General features: G+C 42.5%; 1 protein-coding gene across 1 annotated transcript in view; it reads left to right on the top strand.

Annotated features, from left to right (window-relative positions):
- Positions 1 to 19,636, top strand: part of PID1 (phosphotyrosine interaction domain containing 1) — a 221,081-nt gene that overhangs the window by 111,702 nt on the left and 89,743 nt on the right. Inside the window, exon 2 of the mRNA XM_030216226.1 lies at positions 17,313 to 17,459. Coding sequence (XP_030072086.1) covers positions 17,313 to 17,459 — 147 coding nt within the window. The remainder of the gene's footprint in view (positions 1 to 17,312; positions 17,460 to 19,636) is intronic.

Genomic DNA, 19,636 nt, shown 5'->3' with positions numbered 1-19,636 from the left:
GCAAGTTCAGACATGCACTGAGAGTCAGGTGCCGAACCTTATAGAATAGCACATAGCCAGTTGCATGTGCAAATTCTAATTGTTGCCAGTTAGCTGGTTGTTAGCATCCACTTATTGCTAGTTGAGAACTTGTTAAGGGCTTGTTGATCAATTAAGTTGCACGTGCAACTTGGGTACACACACAAATTTCGGTGTACAACTTTGAGTACCATACATAGAAACGATGGGAAAGTGGGAACCTGTGCTTGAAGCATGATTTGCAGTAAAATAATGGTCTTAATGGTAATCCTCATTGATAACTTCCCCCGCCCCCTTAATGATCTGAAGAAAATACTATAGAAGCAGATGGGTAGGATTTTCTGAGAAGCATTTCTATTTGTAAATCAGTCTGGTTCATTATTTTTTAATTACATTGTTATTTTGTTATGTTAAGTCTTCTGTGGGCAGTGATTGTATAATGTATGCACAGAGATTTCCTAAATGAATTTGCATATTTGTGTTAGATTTAATGTCCCTGAATAAATTAAGAGTTGAATCACCTACATTAGGAATGGAGGAAAATTTGACAGATAATGTTGACTTGTGGATAAAAATAATCACATCCTGTGATTACAAAGGACCTTCAAGCCACCTTTATTTTGATTGTCTAAGATAAGAGAAAAATTCAAATTCATGGAGCATTTTAATGCCAGTTCCTGCTTATTCACATATAGCTTTCTGCTTCATTGCAATATATATACGAGCATCATTATCTCTATCTGAATATGTGGAGTTCTTCACTCAAGACTGGAACATCTTGATCTGGGTGGAGGAAGCTTACTGAACGTGTTCCCATCATGCCAACTCGCGCAAAAGGCAAGAAACCAAAAAACACCTGGATCAATTACCACTGTGCCTCATTTGAAAAATCTTTCCAAGCACGCAGGTCTACTTTTTTCAACAAGCACAGCAGTGGTTTAGCAATGTGGGCCCGGGTGGGCAGGGGCCCACCCAGCAGTGGTGCACTCTTGTAGTAGCTGGTGGGGTTCTCCAAGCCCCACTAAGCTGAAGACCTTCAAAAACACACAAAACCTCCCTGCTGCAAAGTTCAGCCGTTGGCAGCAGCATTCCTGAGCCGCTTATGCTGGTATCCCACCAATTCAGGTATTTATAGTTTATGTTGAGGGGAGGGGAGGGGTGCCATGGGGCAGAGAATAGGGGAAGATAAGACATTTCATGTTAGCCCATTTTTCTCGTAGACCCACCTAGAATTCACCATCTGGCCATACTACTGAGGCAGAGGGAAAAGTGTGCCATTCTTTAGCTATTACTGTAAACCTAACAAATGATCATTGGGACTATAATTGTTTTATAGGTACACATTTAAAGAGAATCTAATTGCAAAGGAGTGTTTCTGATTTATTGTTCTCAGAGTCATGCAGGTATCTATCTTCTTAAGGTCACACTAGAGGTGAAAGATAAATAACCTGTACTGGGGATGTGTACGTGTGTGCTTTCTGTAAATATCTGCTGGATCTGGCCAATGAGCCAACATATTCATTCACTTACCAGGAGCCCAACTACATATAAAAACTATGAATTCTAAAAGATTCTAGTTTTTGAATTGCATAGTTTCTGCTGGGGTTCCAGTTCCTTGCTGATGCAGTCCAAAAGAAAAAGCTGTTTATGGGTGGACAAACCATTCTAATGCTCACTTTGTGTTCACCTTTTATGTAATTTCTTTTGAGTAACCTAACTATGTTTCTCAAGCCATGTTTCTAAAGGTGGTTAGCTTAGCGGGGTTTTAAAAAAGTCTGGATGGCTTTCTAAAGATAAAGTCCATAGACTATTAATAAACTGGACTTGGGGAAAATCCACTGCTTATTTCTGTGATAAGCAGCATAAAATGTACTGAACGTTTTTGGGATCTTGCCAGGTATTTGTGACCTTGATTGGCCACTGTTGGAAACAGGATACTGGGCTTGATGGACCTTTGGTCTGTCCCAGTATGGCAATACTTATGTACTGGAAGACCCCCTTGCCAGCTGATATTAAGGTTATCCACAATGAATAATGCATTAGGTAGATTTGTATGCAGTTTCCTATTGCATGTGGACTTATCTCATTTGTATTCACTGTGGATATCCTGAAAACTAGACTGGCTAGGGATTTTTACAGAACAGGCTTGAGAAATAGTGATGTAATCACTTATTCACTGCTTAACACTTTCTGTAGTTCTTATACACATGACTGCTTTTGTTATCTTTATTTGGATTTAGCTCACCCCTTTTTCAGTAGCTCAGGGTGAGTTATATTCAGATAACACTAGGTATTTTCCTGTCCCCACAGGGCTTACAATCAAAATCTGCAAATGAGGTAATGAAGGGTTAAATGACTTGTTAAAGATCAGAAGAAGCAACAGTGGGATTTGAACTGGGCTTCCCTTGTCAGCTCAGTGCTCTAGGACTAGGCTACTTCTTCACTTGTTCCTTTTTTTGGCCTCACAGGTTCCTTGTGTGCCTTTTGTATTACTCAGTTGAACCAGGGCTGGAATCTGGCATCTTGAGTCTTCATTTACAACTATTTAGGGATAAGTGCCCCTTTTTTTAATATCCTCTCACAACTTGGCACAGCCATGGCATAGGAAGTATTTATCAGTGGCCTTAAATTGTACCAGGGTTCCTTCAGAACCAGTGGCATAATTCTGCCCAGTAGCCCCTGAAGTCAAGTGGGCCCAAAAGAAGACAGGAACCCTCTTGAAGTCACTCCTGAATCTTTTCAGGTGGATGCTCCTACTCTTATACACTTTACAAAAGAAATGTATTAAGTTCCTTAACTTGGATTTATGCCATTGTCCAGAAGCCTTCGATAATGGTCTCTGGATCTGGCAGCTAGATTTCACTGTTGCCAGCTTGGTGCTCAGAAGCCCAAACGTTTTGCTTATTTAGGGGCTCTTTTACTAAATGGTTGCCGTGTGGCAACGGGCTTGCTGCGTGGCAACCTGGAACTACGGCCTGCCCAATGTGGGTGTCAGTGGTAGTTCCACCCCCAGTGATCGCCATTTCCAGTGCTAGCGTAAATATATCAAAAATATTTCTGCAGGGGGTTACCTGGCGGTAATTGGCCAGCGTCGTGTGCTGCCTGGATACCGCCAGTTTAGCATGGGAGAGGTGGCAGTAAGTTGTCACCCCCCCAAAAAAAATGGCCGTGCAGCAAGTGCAAACTTAACTGCATGGCCATTTCTTTTTTTGGCCTTTTTACCTGCTGTGGTAAAAGAGGCCCTGGTATATGACAAACACATACTGCCGTTAGCGCAGGGCCCCTTTTTCCACAGCTTAGTAAAAGACCCCCCAATTGTACCATATTTGTAATTTGTTGTTTATTTTTAACCACATTTTTCCAAACAATTAAGATCATTTAAAACTGTTCCTCATTTTAGCATACTTTAGTTTATTTTAGAAATATGGGAGGGGCATGGGTAGTGTGGTGAAAGGGAGTGGTCTGGGTGGGCCTACAACACAGATGTAGATTCGCTTTTGAAATGAGGAATTCACATCTGTAATAAATAAACACAGATGTCAGTATTTGCAGCAGCCCCAAGGCACATTTAAGTACCTGCTCTAGAGGAGCTGTAGATACCGAAGTCTAGGTCTTCCTGCGATACTAGTTTGTTCCCCCCCCCCTTCCCCAAGCATCAACCCGCCGCAGCACACAAATGTCCCCAAAGCAGTCTTCGTGTGTGGGCAGGAGCCAGCACCTGGCAGACTCCTTACCCTTTTACTATCCACTTCATGGGCTTACCAGGGTCCTTAGTGTCTAATGTAGCAGGATTGATGTCCATTTGCTCCAGTCTCTTGTCTTGGGATATCCAAAATGATTCACTAGGGGCCATGGTCATACCACTTGGGGTCAGGCTTCCATATGCCTAGGTGCTGCTTTAAAAAAAAAAAAAGTTTCAACGTATATCCCTATGTGCCTTCACATTCTAAATCCATATTTATAAAATTACCCACATTTCTACTATTCTGTTTCCTCATGGAGTTCATTCTGAATGAGGGATGTGCATTTGTTAGCACACACGCGGTCCATTAGTGTCCCTTAAAAAGGTAATGGGTGCAAAATCAATTTAACACATACTAAACTATGAATTAATATATGCAAAGCCAATTTTCTTGTATTAAGTTTTAATACAAAAATCCAAAAAAAGGATCTTTTATATATGTATTATCCAAATTCAAACTTAAAAATTGTTGTTCACAGATTTAGTCAAACATCCTTAAAGAATTATGACAGCCATATTGATTTCACCAGCCTGGCTCACAGCCTGTATTGCCCCTGGTGACCCTGATGAAGCCGCTAGACACGGCAAAATGGGTTCCATTGGAACTGAGGAGAGAGATGCTGTTTGTGGCTTTGAATTCTGCCTGAAAGTCTGTGTGGAAGAGTCATTGTGAGAGAGCTTTTTTTTGATCTCTTGAAAGTTCATGGATTTGATTTATATTAAGTTTTAATATGCCATTGAAAAAAAAAGTTTCAAACAAACTGAAAAAAATGTCTGAAAATTATAGAAAGTCTGAAAATGACCTAAAAACGAGTCAAGCCAAAATTGTTTTCCATTCAAAACGGTCAGCAAAATGTTGATCGCCGCCGGCTGATTACCGGACCCATTAAAAGAAGAAAATAATTTAAAAAGAAAAGATTATTTTTATTAATTAAAAAGGAACAATAGTAATTAACGTGGAAGTTTTTTAGACCAATGAAGAAACTGAGTAGCCCATATGAGAAGATGTCTTTCCATATCTTTGGGTGTCTGATGACTGCCTTTGCTCTGCCCTGGTGTTATTCACACAGGGCTAGGTTCTATATACAGTGGGGGAAATAAGTATTTGATCCCTTGCTGATTTTGTAAGTTTGCCCACTGACAAAGACATGAGCAGCCCATAATTGAAGGGTAGGTTATTGGTAACAGTGAGAGATAGCACATCACAAATTAAATCCGGAAAATCACATTGTGGAAAGTATATGAATTTATTTGCATTCTGCAGAGGGAAATAAGTATTTGATCCCCCACCAACCAGTAAGAGATCTGGCCCCTACAGACCAGGTAGATGCTCCAAATCAACTCGTTACCTGCATGACAGACAGCTGTCGGCAATGGTCACCTGTATGAAAGACACCTGTCCACAGACTCAGTGAATCAGTCAGACTCTAACCTCTACAAAATGGCCAAGAGCAAGGAGCTGTCTAAGGATGTCAGGGACAAGATCAAACACCTGCACAAGGCTGGAATGGGCTACAAAACCATCAGTAAGACGCTGGGCGAGAAGGAGACAACTGTTGGTGCCATAGTAAGAAAATGGAAGAAGTACAAAATGACTGTCAATCGACAAAGATCTGGGGCTCCACGCAAAATCTCACCTCGTGGGGTATCCTTGATCATGAGGAAGGTTAGAAATCAGCCTACAACTACAAGGGGGGAACTTGTCAATGATCTCAAGGCAGCTGGGACCACTGTCACCACGAAAACCATTGGTAACACATTACGACATAACGGATTGCAATCCTGCAGTGCCCGCAAGGTCCCCCCTGCTCCGGAAGGCACATGTGACAGCCCGTCTGAAGTTTGCCAGTGAACACCTGGATGATGCCGAGAGTGATTGGGAGAAGGTGCTGTGGTCAGATGAGACAAAAATTGAGCTCTTTGGCATGAACTCAACTCGCCGTGTTTGGAGGAAGAGAAATGCTGCCTATGACCCAAAGAACACCGTCCCCACTGTCAAGCATGGAGGTGGAAATGTTATGTTTTGGGGGTGTTTCTCTGCTAAGGGCACAGGACTACTTCACCGCATCAATGGGAGAATGGATGGGGCCATGTACCGTACAATTCTGAGTGACAACCTCCTTCCCTCCGCCAGGGCCTTAAAAATGGGTCGTGGCTGGGTCTTCCAGCACGACAATGACCCAAAACATACAGCCAAGGCAACAAAGGAGTGGCTCAGGAAGAAGCACATTAGGGTCATGGAGTGGCCTAGCCAGTCACCAGACCTTAATCCCATTGAAAACTTATGGAGGGAGCTGAAGCTGCGAGTTGCCAAGCGACAGCCCAGAACTCTTAATGATTTAGAAATGATCTGCAAAGAGGAGTGGACCAAAATTCCTCCTGACATGTGTGCAAACCTCATCATCAACTACAGAAGACGTCTGACCGCTGTGCTTGCCAATAAGGGTTTTGCCACCAAGTATTAGGTCTTGTTTGCCAGAGGGATCAAATACTTATTTCCCTCTGCAGAATGCAAATAAATTCATATACTTTCCACAATGTGATTTTCCGGATTTAATTTGTGATGTGCTATCTCTCACTGTTACCAATAACCTACCCTTCAATTATGGGCTGCTCATGTCTTTGTCAGTGGGCAAACTTACAAAATCAGCAAGGGATCAAATACTTATTTCCCCCACTGTATAATGTTTTAAAAATTTGGTGCCGAAAAAACCCCGTGTAAGCAGTATTCTATAAGCCACGCCTAACATTTGGCGTGGCTTATGGAGTTAATGCTTAAGCGCAGAGGTCACATGTAAATTTAGGTGTGGCCATTTGCACCAACGAAAACGTGGTGCAAATGCACACACTTAAATTTATGCATAGAGCATGGTTATTCTACAATTATGCATGTAACTCAAAACCACACCCCCGATCCACCCCAAAATGCCCATGACCCATTTCTGCATCCTCTTTTTTTTTTTCGACTGCGAATAAATGTTAGGCATGGATCCCCTACCTAACTTTATGCGAGTAAGTTCCTATTAAGCCTAATTAGAGCCAATATTTGCTTGCTTTTGGCTCATTATTCTATAAAATAGCATGCACAAACGGGAACGTGCCTAAATTTGTATGTGCAATTTTTGACAACTTTTGTAGAGTCAGAGGGATAGTGCTGACAGGGTCTGTAAGTATATTGGAAGCACTCTTTGAATAATGCTGCTGAATATCCCAGTCAGCAACCCTTAAGGTCCTTTTTTTTAAATTGTGTTACGTGCTAAAACACGCTTAACATAGGAAAATGGCTTACAGCAGTATTTAGTAAAACATTTTGCATTAGTTATGCCATTTGAGTTCTAAGGGCCAGATTTTATATAGCCAAAATCCAGGCGCATTGTATAACAACATGCATAACTTAATTGGCTTAACAAGCCAATCAGCATATTTAACAGCACTTAAGCATTAATTAGCAATAATTAGAATTTATACACATAACTAAGTGGATTCTGTAATGAACTACGCCTAAATTCTAAAGCGCGCATTTCAAAGAAGGCGTAGCTATGGATGGGGAAATAGGCATTTTGTGGTATAAATGGACGCATGTGGAGGGGCATAATCGAAAGGGATGCCCAAGGTTTGCTGAGGACGTCCTTCCAAAATGTCCTGATGGAGGGGCGGGAAAAACTGTATTGAAACACGATGGAAGTCCATCTTTCATGTCAATAATACGGTTGGATTGCCCAAATCGAGAAATGTAGGTCGTCCTTAGAGATGGTGTCCCTAGACCTGGTCGTTTCTGATTTTCAGCGATAATGGAAACCAAGTTTGCCCATCTCAGAAACGACCAAATGCAAGCCCTTTGATCATGGGAGGAGCCAGCATTCGTAGTGCACTGGTCCCCCTGACATGCCAGGACACCAACCGGGCACTCTAGGGAGCACTGCAGTGGACTTCACAGATTGCTCCCAGGAACATATCTCCCTTACCTTGTGTGCTGAGCCCCCCCCCAACCCCCCCCAAACCCACTACCCACAACTGTACACCACTACCATAGCCTTTACAGGTGAAGGGGGGCACCTAGATGTGGGTTTGTGGTGGGTTTTGGAGGGCTCACATTTACCACCACAAGTGTAACAGGTAGTGGGGGGGGGGGATGGGCCTGGGTCCGCCTGCCTGAAGTTCACTGCACCCACTACAACTGCTCCAGGGACCTGCATACTGCTGTGATGCACCTGAGTATGTCATTTGAGGCTGGCATAGAGGCTGGCACAAAATATTTTTAAAGATATTTTTTGAGGGTGGGAGGGGGTTAGTGACCACTGGGGGGAGTAAGGGGAGGTCATCCCCGATTCTCTCCGGTGGTCATCTGGTCAGTTCGGGCACCTTTTTTGAGCCTTGGTTGTATGAAAAACAGGACCAAGTAAAGTCGTCCAAGTGCTCGTCAGGGACAACCTTTTTTTTCCATTATGGGTCGAGGACGTCCATGTGTTAGACACTCCCAAGTCATGCCTTCGCTACGCCTCCGACACTCCCCCGTGAACTTTGGTCGTCCTGCAACGGAAAGCAGTTGGGGACGTCCAAAATCGGCTTTGATTATGCCGATTTGGGCGACCTTGTGAGAAGGATGCCCATCTTCCGATTTGTGTCGAAAGATGGGCGTCCATCTCTTTTGAAAATGAGCCTGATAGTTTTCACCCCTGGGATATCAACTAAGTGAATTCTATGAGGCATATTTTCAAAGCACTTAGCCTTCCAAAGTTCCATAGAAACCTATGGAACTTAGCCTCCCAAAGTGCTTTGAAAATATGCCTCTATATATCTTACCTAAATCTAGGCATCGTGTATGGAATACGCTTAGGCAGAAATGTTTACTGCACAGATCTTTTTAGGTGCCTTATATAGAATCTGGCCCTAACTGTGCTGTATTTATTTTTAAATACTTTTTGGAGGGGACGTGTTGGGGTGGAGAATGAGTGTGGAAGTGCTATTCAGCTAGTGTGCTGGCATTAGCATGCACTAAGGGACCCTTTTACTTAGCTGCGTAGGCGCCTACGCGTGCTAAATTGGATTTACTGTGCGGCCCTTGCGGTAATTTCAATTTTGGCACGTGTCTGCTACATGGGTTTGAAAATTTTTTTTTATTTTCTGACATGCGGCTTACTGCCCGGTTATCGCATGATCCTTTACTGCTAGGTCAGTGGCTTGCGGTAAGGTCTCAGACTCAAAATGGACGCGTGGCAATTTTCATTTTGCCGCACGTCCATTTTTTGCAAAAATTTAGAAAAAGGCATTTTTTCGTAGGTGTGCTAAAAAATAATTCTGCGTGCGCCCAAAACATGCGTCTACACTACCACAGGCCATTTTTCAGCGCACCTTAGTAAAAGGACCCCTAACTGAATAAAGCAGACTTCAGGCAGGATCCCTTAGTGCCAACTAAACATGAGGCGGTAAGTGCTTCTGCTTTAGCATTATTAGCATTACCACTGAAAAAGAGTTTAATAGAGGAAGGCCAGAAAATAAAATCATTGATAAGAGTTTATGGCCATGCTAGAAATGGGCTCAGCACAGCTGTTCCCTCCTAAACTGAGCAGGGCTCCGCCACCTAAAGTCCTGTCGGTGTGGGGGAGGCGGGTGGTTTGATTATCCTATGTTCAATAGTGAGAGACAGGCAAGCTCTGCAAGACTTCAGGGAACCTGTCTGTCCCTAGCAATTGAAAACACATTATTGAAACACCACCCCCCCCCCACACTGGCAGCTCAGCTTAGTGGGAACGGTGCTTAGCGCCCAGGAAAGTTCCATGTTGGGATGCACTAAGCCCATTTACCAGTTTATCTTCCACATCTCACTATGCCCTATTCCCCTGCAAGTGTTCTTCGCTCCAATAATGATCATTGCCTTGTCCTTCCTAGCCCCAAATTTGCCCGTTATGTATCTACAAGACACAGTGTGTTTTTTCCTTTCCCCTTTTATCTGGAATGCTCTCCAGCTTTCGCTCCACTCTGAACTCTATTTGAAATCTTTTAAAACAAACCTGAAAGTTTTCCCTTTTCAGCAGGTTTTCTGGGACCCCGGGGTGACAGATTTTCCAGCATGAGACTATAGCATGTAACATCTTTTTTGACTTCACTATCCCTGCTCTTTGTATGAATGGATATCTTTTCTATCAAATAATGGTGTTTCTTTCCTTTTTCTTATGACTGTGGGGGGACTCCTTTTATTAAGAAGCGGTAAGCCCAACCTGGGCTTACCGCTCGCTATACAGGAAGTACTGCCAGGCTACTGCAGCAGCTCAGTGGTACTTCCCACCCCTAGTACTCTGTCATTTTGGGCGCTACAAAAATGTATTTATTTTTCTAGCGCCAGAATGTATCTGGCAGTAATCGGGCAATGCCGCGTGCTGCCCAGTTACTGCTGGGTTAACGCGGGAGCCCTCAATGGCTGCCGGTAAGGGCTCTCCCCCGAAATGGCCATGCACCAAGTGCTTTACGTGCTACATAGCCATTTCCTGCAGGAAGATGAGACTTCCCTTTTACCAGCTGCGGTTAAAAGGGGACCTTGGCATGCGTGTAAAACAGGCGCTGATGTCAGTGCCGGCCCCCTTTTGCCGCAGCTTGGTAAAAGGGGCCCTAGGTTTGTAAACCGCTGTGCTTTGCCTCGGGAGCTGGAGTGGTCTAATAAGTCTTAGCACGGCTTAGTAAAAGGGCCCCTTAGCTACATTGTTTTGTCTAATATAGACTACACAGAGACGCTACAGTATCTGTGATACATCACAAAGGTCTTTCTCAAGACCATTTGACATCTAGACTGATTTCTAGTACCAAGGATCATTTAAGACTCCTGAGGCAGGCCTGTGGCCGAAACACAGTACTGTGTCGAGTCTGTGAATAAAGTGGTACCTTATACTCTCGTCCACTCTCTCATTACTTCTCGCCTTGATTACTGCAACCTACTCCTCGCTGGTCTCCCACTTAGCCATCTATCCCCCCCTTCAATCCATTCAGAACTCTGCTGCACGTCTCATCTTCCGCCTGGACTGATATGCTCATATCACCCCTCTCCTCAAGTCACTTCACTGGCTTCCGATCAGGTACCGCATACAGTTCAAGCTTCTCCTACTAACCTACAAATGCACTCAATCTGCAACCCCTAATTACCTCTCTACCCTTATCTCCCCTTACGCTCCTACCCGAAACCTCCGCTCACAGGACAAATCCCTCCTCTCTGTACCCTTCTCCACCACCGCCAATTCCAGGCTCCGCCCTTTCTGCCTCGCCTCTCCCTATGCTTGGAATAAACTTCCTGAGCCCATACGCCAAGCCCCCTCCCTGCCCATCTTCAAATCCTTGCTCAAAGCCCACCTCTTCAATGTCGCCTTCGGCACCTAACCATTATACCTCTATTCAGGAAATCTAGACTGCCCCAATTTGTTTGACTGCACATTTTGTCCATTAGATTGTAAGCTCCTTTGAGCAGGGACTGTCCTTCTTTATTAAACTGTACAGCGCTGCGTAACCCTTGTAGCGTTTTACAAGTGTTAAGTAGTAGTAGTATCCCGCTTCCCTGGAGTCATTGGTCCACTTCCCACTTCCCTTTAACCCTTAGCTAGATAGCATGTACTGTTATCCAGAAGAGTGCTTTTGAATACTGATGCACCAGTTCTTGGACAAATGGGTTATTTCACAACTTTTAAAAAGGAAATGGCCAAGCGCTAAGTGACCATATAATACTGGAACCAAGACTAAATATGCTGTAATATAAATTGAGCTACCACCCTCATAAAACACAAAGATACTTTTCTTTATACTTTTTTCGTTTTCCTTTGCTGTTTTTAACAGAGTGCCCTCCGTATACAACCAGTATTCAAGGCAATACATTCCTTTGCCAAGTGGTATAGCACTTTCTTTCATCGGGCCACTCTTAAATTATTTGTGTGTGCTGTAGCCAATAATATAGTACTAAAACGAATAAATAACTCAAAACGTGAACTTATCTCTTAACGTTGTAACAATGTGCAATATGTTTCTCAATTTATCACTTCACTCTCATCGGCCCTTGCTCTGGCCGAATCTGGCTTCCCCTGAACGCGCCCGACTCCTCTTTCATCAGGGACTTGGGTTAAAGCCAAACAGGAACTCAATGTGAAGTCTTCATTTCATTTCTGAGCAGTATGCAGTATGAACCACTTCCCGCGTGGCCATTTCCCGGGGGAGCGCTTACTGCCTCCTATTTAGGAGGCAGTAAGGGCTCCTCCGCTAACCCACTGGTAACTGGGCAGCATTCGGTGCTGCTCAATTACCGCTGGCTAGGCCCCTGGCACTAAAACCATTGCTGGAGGCAGGAACTACCGCTGGTCTCCTGTGGTAGTGCTGAAATAATGCATAAGAAAGTGGCGGTACGGGTACCCGCCGCTTTGTAAAGGGGGCCCTTAGATTTGGCTATAAGATAGTAAGAAAAAAAATCGAAACACAAGTCTGAAATATGGTGTTTCTAATTTTGAAGGAGGCATTAAATGCATGAAATGTGCTTTAAAAACCTGCAGTATTCTTCATGAATGGAATATGAAAAAAAAGCCCTTTTAACATGGACATGAATCCATGAAAATGAATGGGGGAGTAGTTAAAAATGAACTTCATGCTTTACTAAATATTTGCATGTGTATCATGATTCAGATGTGCAATTAACTACTACTTAGCTTGTCTCACAAAGCTCTGTTTTACAGTCTTCACAAAAACCTTTCCAAACTGATGGAGTCACACAGTTTTTGATACTAATGGAAACTAATTGCTGGTCCCTTTAGTCTCTCTGGCATACAATGAGGAGCTTGGAGGAGTAGAGACTCTTGAAAATTAGGCAATGTATACAGGAAGGGTTTCCAAATTTCAGAAACATCATGGAAGTTGTACCCTTTTGAAAACATTTACATTTTACAAGGCTGCGCGGCAGTGATGACACAGCCCATTCACTTTGAATGGACTGTGTCGGCCAGGCATTATTGGACACATGCAGGGGCGTTTTTGATACGACATCTAAATCCAATCCAGTAGCGAAAATTGCCATTTGCTAGATGCTTTTGTGCTCAGTGCATCTATCTTTTAGAACCATTTTCCGGGGAGAGGGGGGGAGGGGAAGTGCAAGGGAAATAATTTTATAAGGCCATTTTCATGTGTATAATTTACATATGTAGTCTCATACACTATTGATAGGTATAAAAGTATGTGTGATGCCTGAAGGTGTGTCCCGAGGCAGAGTTTAAGGGGATTATGGGGGAGCGTACATGTCCTGAGCTTTAGCGCAAAACCTTAATACACGACTTTCTGAATCAGACCTTTTGCATGTGCATGTATCTGCTTTGAATGTAAAAATGATTGCCTTGACAAGTGCTCTTTCAAGTAATAAATATGCTGATGAGCTGAAGATTAAATGTGGTATGATTAATGTATGATCTTCATTAGTGTTTGCTCTAACTCGTTTCCCCCCCTCCCCCCCCCCCCCCCCCCCCCCCCCCCCCGGAAGCTGTCTGTTAAATTTTTCTGAATGTTTAATGAAATTGACAAGATCCTTCCTGAAAAAGGAAACCTTCACATTCTGTACTATAAAATATAGATGTTCTATATAACATTTGATTCATTTTTATGAAATATGTACATTTTCTTTGGGGCAGAAGACTGCCGAAAGGTTGTGCCCCAGTGTTGCTGTTTAATAGATTCCACTTTTATGGGACTTGATTTTGGAACTCAGATTATAGGGGCTCTTTTAGTAAAGGGGCCCTTTTACTAAGCCGTGTAAGTGTCTACGCGCACCCATTGCGCGCCAAAATGGAGTTACCGCACAGCTACCTCGTGGCTCTTGCAGTAATTTCATTTTTTGCGCATATTTGATATGTGCAGCCAAAAAATAATTTTTATTTTCTGCCGTGCGTATCGGACGTGCACCAAGTGGCATTTGGCGTGCGTAGGTCATTACCACGCGGTTACCATGTGAAACTTTACTTCTAGGTCAATGGCTGGCAGTTAAGGTCATAGACCCAAAATGGACGCACGGCAATTTTGATTTTGCCGCATGTCCATTTTCTGCAAAATTTTTTTTTTTTTTTTTTTTTTTAATCATTTATTTATAATTTTTTCATTTTACAAGGATCACTTGCAAAACAGTAAAACAGAGATGATTGTACATTAAAACAATATTAGAAGAAAAAAACAATCTCAACAAGATAAATGGATTTTATACAATCTTTCTCTTTCTTAGACCACAAAATAAATAGGGAGAGTGAAACAAGACAAGGAGATCAATTTAAGCAACAGCAAACAAAGAAAACGTGGTATTAACCCGATTATCCCCAGTTATTATTTATCTAAATCATTATTCCACATTGATCATCTGGTTGGTTTCTTCAAGACCACAACGGTGCATAGTCCATCAATTTCATTGGAAACATACTTATTGTCCAATATTAGTGAAAGTAATACACCTGATTTCATTTTTTTTCCCTTTTAAAACCAGAAATTGTTTAACAATACAAACCCTTGAATCTCCAATCCAATTCCCGCTGATTAAAGTAATCCCAGTTTCACAGGCTTCACTCCTTTTGAATTAATATATTAAGAGGAATCATTTCAGAGGAAAAAAAACATTAGGAGTCATACCCGGAACTCTGGGAAAACAACAATCTCGATATTAATCATCTATAACAATATTCATTTTGTTCAAAATTTTCTGGTCTTTTATCATTTTCAAATCTTAACCGTTTCCTACTTCAGTAGAACTTCATTTGCTGTATATTCTCAAAGGATTCGATTAGATTATCCATGTGGCTCATTAACAAGACTATATCTGAAGCAAAGTCATTCTCTACCACCGTCAGGTCCTGGAGCACCCTCCAGATGACATTCAATGCAACCTCCACGGGAGCCAAAAACTCCAAGCTGATAACTCTTAAGGGTTTAGGAGTAGCACCGCCGACACGGGTTCAGCTGCAAACGACTTCCGTTTCAGCATACACTCCTGACTCACTCCTCCACTCCTTTGGGCATGGTGGTTAAATGATTTTTGAGCGATGAAGTTGTTTCTAGGTCCAAGAGCATCGACGCTCCTTCGTCGGCGCTAATCAAAGGACTCATCAACCCAGTCATCTATGGGCAGCTCGTCACACAGCGGTCCCACATTTGCTGCACAGGGGACAAAACGCTGGTCATCGGCGGCTGACCCCCCATTGTCCCCTTCCTCTGTTAAGGCAACTGCAATGCAGAGAGGAAATTTCAAGTGAACAAAAACTGAACTTCAGAGGACAGCTGGGCCGTTGAGTGTACGAGCTTCAGGTCACCATCTTTCCTCTCTCCCTAATTTGGGACACTCTTTGTCTGGTTTCTCCTCAGAGGCCTGTCTGATATGGGTAACCCTTCAGCATAGCCCTCTGAGTCATTGAAACACGGAAGCCCCTCCACCACTTACAAGGTGGTGTCCCTTCGGAGGGGTTCTGCAAAAATTTTAAAAAGGCCTTTTTTGACAGGTGCGTTGAAAAGTGATTTTGCGTGTGCCCAAAACCCGCGCCTACACTACTGCGGGCCATTTTTCAGCACACCTTAGTAAATGGACCCCAAAGTGTGTTAAGCACATATGTGCTTAACATGCAGAACAGGCTTCTGTGTGACTATTTTGAGGGGTTTTGTGGTAGTTTGCCTATTACTGTGTAGTAAAGCGCGTGTTGCTAATTTTTTCAGATTTTTCTCTGTCAGGGAGTGAAAAATGGGTGTGGAAACATTAGCCAGCTAGAGTGTTACACTTACTGCACGTGATCTGGCTATTGCACAGTTACCCCCGGATTCTATATATCACATCAGGATTTGTCGCATTGAAAGTTGAAGCGTATTCCACAACAGTGCTCATAACCTAATTGGCTAACAAGCCAATCAGTGCTGATAATTGCCAATTAACAAGCAATTATTGGCTCTAATTGTCATTAGAATTTACTCACAGAACTAAGTGTGTTATATAATGTGCTTTTTGTAAATTCTAGGTACATAGTTGAAAAGAGGTTGTGGACATGGGTGTGCAATGGGCGGGTTGTGTGCATTTCTAAAATCTCTGCGCATTTACTTGGTGTAACTGCCTGCGACTTAATTTAGTCGTTCAGACTGGCACTTGGCAGAGTCTATAAACTACATGGAAATTTAGGCTTATTCTATAAAGTATGCCTAAATTAAGACGTACTTTATAGAATGCACTTAGGGGAAATTTCATTTTGGCACAAAATTTTTAGCCGTGATTTATAGAATCTAGTCCTTAATGCAGAAGTGTCTCTTAAATAGGAGGCAGTAAGTGCTCCTGTGTTAACTATGGCCAGGTACCAAGCACTAATTGGCACTTTGTGTAAAATTTTCAGCTATGTTAAGTCACAGTAACTGCAAATTTTATCATGGTTTAGTAAAAGGGCCCCTTAACTCGACTCGTAAATAACTCTTTGCAAAAAGTACTGCATAGCACACTTAATACTTTTTTTGTGGCTTTTTTGTATAATAATGAACTTATGTAATGACTACAGAAGCAGGTTTCTAATATCATGTGGAGCTCATTTTCAGAACAGAGAAAATAAAATTAAAAAAAAAAAAAAAACAGCACAAAGCGGCAGATGGAAGGGGGGGGGGGGGGGGGGTTGAGAAAAATATCCAAATGACTATTTACAAAACTCATTTTTAAGATGTTTTTCTGTGCAATTTGCCTAAATCTCAAGGGCGCATGTTGGAGATGTGATTTGGGCGGGCCTAGGGCGGGCTTACAATTTGTACATTTTTTTGTGATAATGGACCATTGTAAAAATGTATAGGGCAAAAAATAGGATGTTTTCGACAAGGCTTGTTTCAGTAATGACTAAGTGCCAAAAAGGTGCCCAAAGTAACCAGATGACTACTGGAGGGGTAAAGGCATGATCTCCTTCCTCCCCCCCTAAGAGAAGAAAGTGACAGTACATACCAGACTTTGACAGCTGCAGATATATTTCCATTCCTCTTAGAGCAGCAAGCAGGTCCTTGGAGTAACCTAGTGATAAATGCAGTGGACTCTAGACAAGGGGACCCAGGCCCATATCCCACCCTAACTGGTACACTTTGTATACCCAAAACCAGAAAATACTTACTGAACTCACATATTGGTGAAACCTGCAAGCATAAGGGCTATTGTAGTGGTATACAGTTGGGTACAGTACATTGTTTTGCTATTCCTGGAGGGCTCACTGTACAATATAAGGGGGTTATGAAGTGATGTGTTCACAGTGCTCTCTAGGCTGCCCCAGTGCTCTGCTGGGATGTCTGTGTGGCCAGTTTACTAAGACTGCTGGCCCCTAGACATCCTAAATGGCTTGTTTTGGTGCATTTTTCCCTTGTACGTTTTTTGTTTGAAAATGGCCCTTAAAGATGCACTGAGTACAAAACATCTAGAATCGGGCAGTTTTTGAACCAAAAACACAGACGTAATTCTGGTTCGAAAATGACCATGTCTGGCTCTGGAATCAGATTTGGATGTCATGTTGAAAATGCCCCTCCATGTGAATCTAACTGAGTTATTACTTTTTAATTTTAGCACTTTCAGACCATGCTAAAGACCAAGCTGAATGTCTTAACTCTTCGGAAAGAGCCTCTTCCCACAGTCATCTTTCATGAGCCAGAAGCCATTGAGTTGTGCACCGCAACACCGTTAATGAAGCCTCGGATTCACAATGGATGCAAGGTATTTGATGTGCAAAATCATGGAGTGAATTCAGCAGCTCATCCTTAGGAGTTATATTTGATACTAGCTACATCATTGTGAGAGCTCATAACAATCTCCTGAGATCCTATGATGAACATGAGCTTATACAAGTGTTTGGGCTAATGGAAATAACAACTCCTATTAACAATTACCATTGCCAAGAATATTAGGGTAAGATCAGCAGACACCTCTGTCATAAGAGATGCAGTTTGTCCTAGTTTTGCTTCAGTGCATCTATGGAATATCTTCTTTTCTTGAGAAACTGGAACAAGTCATTTGGATGTAATGAGAGTTAAAGAAAGACTAACTCAGCCTATTCCCTATGATATGAAGCTATCTGATCAAGTTGTATTAGGTGCAACTGTGTGGAAGAGGTAGTGTATTAATAAGAGCAGGCAGGGCCAGCTTAACCCCTAGATGGAGTAGGCAGGTGCCTAGAGTGGCATAATAGAGAGCAGCACCGGTGCATCAGTCTGCATCACTAAACAAGACTCTTAGCGGCAGGTGCAGTGTCTTAAGCAGCAGCACAGTACAGGTCAAGGCCTGCCATGTCCTCCTACCCCCTCCCAAACAGGAAGTTTAAAGGGGACAGGATAAGACAGGCCTGAGCATGTGCAGGTGCTCAAGGCCTCATGTTGGTCATGGTGAGTTTTGTTTAGTGCCAAAGGCCCAGGCATACTTGGAGATGGTGGCACAGCAGCAGCAGCAACAGAGTATGAATAGGGGTGGGATAGGCCTGGCAGGGGGGAAAGAAGTGGGGAGAAGCTGATCACCTGGGGGTAGGGGTTTGGAGTACATGACTGAAAGTTTGTCTAGGGTGTCAGATACCCTTAGGCTGGCCCTATAGAGCACTGATCACAGAAAATTATTCAGTGTTGAATTGTAGTCAGATGGGATCCTTCAGAGATGCAGAGGCACTTCTGATGTAGACTAAAATGACTTCTACTGAGCCCATATCATTTAGTAACTGAATTTTATTAAGAGTCACCAATCTTTAAAATGTCGTGCCTACATAGTAACAGATATATTGGGGCAGATGTATCTGGTGATGTGATCTCCCTGCCCTCTCTGCCACTAGCATCTCTCATTGCCACAGACTAAGTTTTATTGCAGTTAACTTGTTTTTTCTAGGCCTATGAGTAAAATAAGCAATGATTTAGACTTATCTGACAGTGTCTAAAATTTCCTGGTACTATAATTTGTCACTTTCATAGCAATAGTAGATGTACACAGCAAAGGACAGTTATATGGAAGAGAGTTCCTGCTCCTCGAAGCTTACAGTCTAGTTGTAGTTATTGTTTTAGTAATAAGTAATGACTTATTGATGATAATGTGTAACCAGTTGTATTTTTTTTTGTTCAGTCGTCGTCATTAGCAATAATCAGACAAGTGAAAAAAAAAACCCCAAAACAAATAAACTGGTAAACACCTTCAAAAGTATAGCCCACAGCCGGTAAATGGACTAGATATATGCTTTTTAGCTGTGACATCTACGATACCTGCTGGCCCATCAGTCAAGAAAAGCATTTTATTTTTAAATGTGATGCAGTGTGATTTTCTATTATGTTTAAGGGTAGGTGAATCTGGTCATCAAGTACCACAAGCCAGCCTGGTTTTAGGATCTCCACAGTGAATATGCAGGAACTATGTTTGCATACAATGAAGACATTGTATGCAAATGCATCTCATGCAGATTTAGAGTGGACATCTTGAACGCCTGGAGTTGCTTACCCTGGCTGTATTTCATCAAGGACTTTACTTATACCAAACATCAAATCTGAAATATAAGCAGATTCATAAGTAACAAAGGGCCCTGTTTACTAAGCCATGTTATAGGTGTGTTAGCACCTTTAACGCGCATTAACCATGTACGCACCTACAATATCCCTATAGGTGCCTACAAGGTTAGTGCGTGCACTAATTGTAGGCACATTAAAAATGCTAACGTGCCTTAGTAAACAGGACCATTAATTGAAGGTGCTATTGATTTATCTTGGCTCATAATAAATTATTGAATTGTGAAAGTTGGGGCTAGAGACTAGAAGTCTGTTCTTCAAGTTTTGCAAGCCAGTCTGGTTTTCAAGGTACATGTCATGGGCGTTAAGTGTGACTATTTGGATATACTTTCACTGTATGACAATACCTCTCATGCATAC

The sequence above is a fragment of the Microcaecilia unicolor genome, chromosome 10, assembly GCF_901765095.1.
Source record: "Microcaecilia unicolor chromosome 10, aMicUni1.1, whole genome shotgun sequence".
NCBI classification, from domain to species: Eukaryota; Metazoa; Chordata; class Amphibia; order Gymnophiona; family Siphonopidae; genus Microcaecilia; species Microcaecilia unicolor.
Note: the sequence above shows the minus strand (reverse complement) of the source record. Positions and strands in the feature narration are given on the sequence as shown.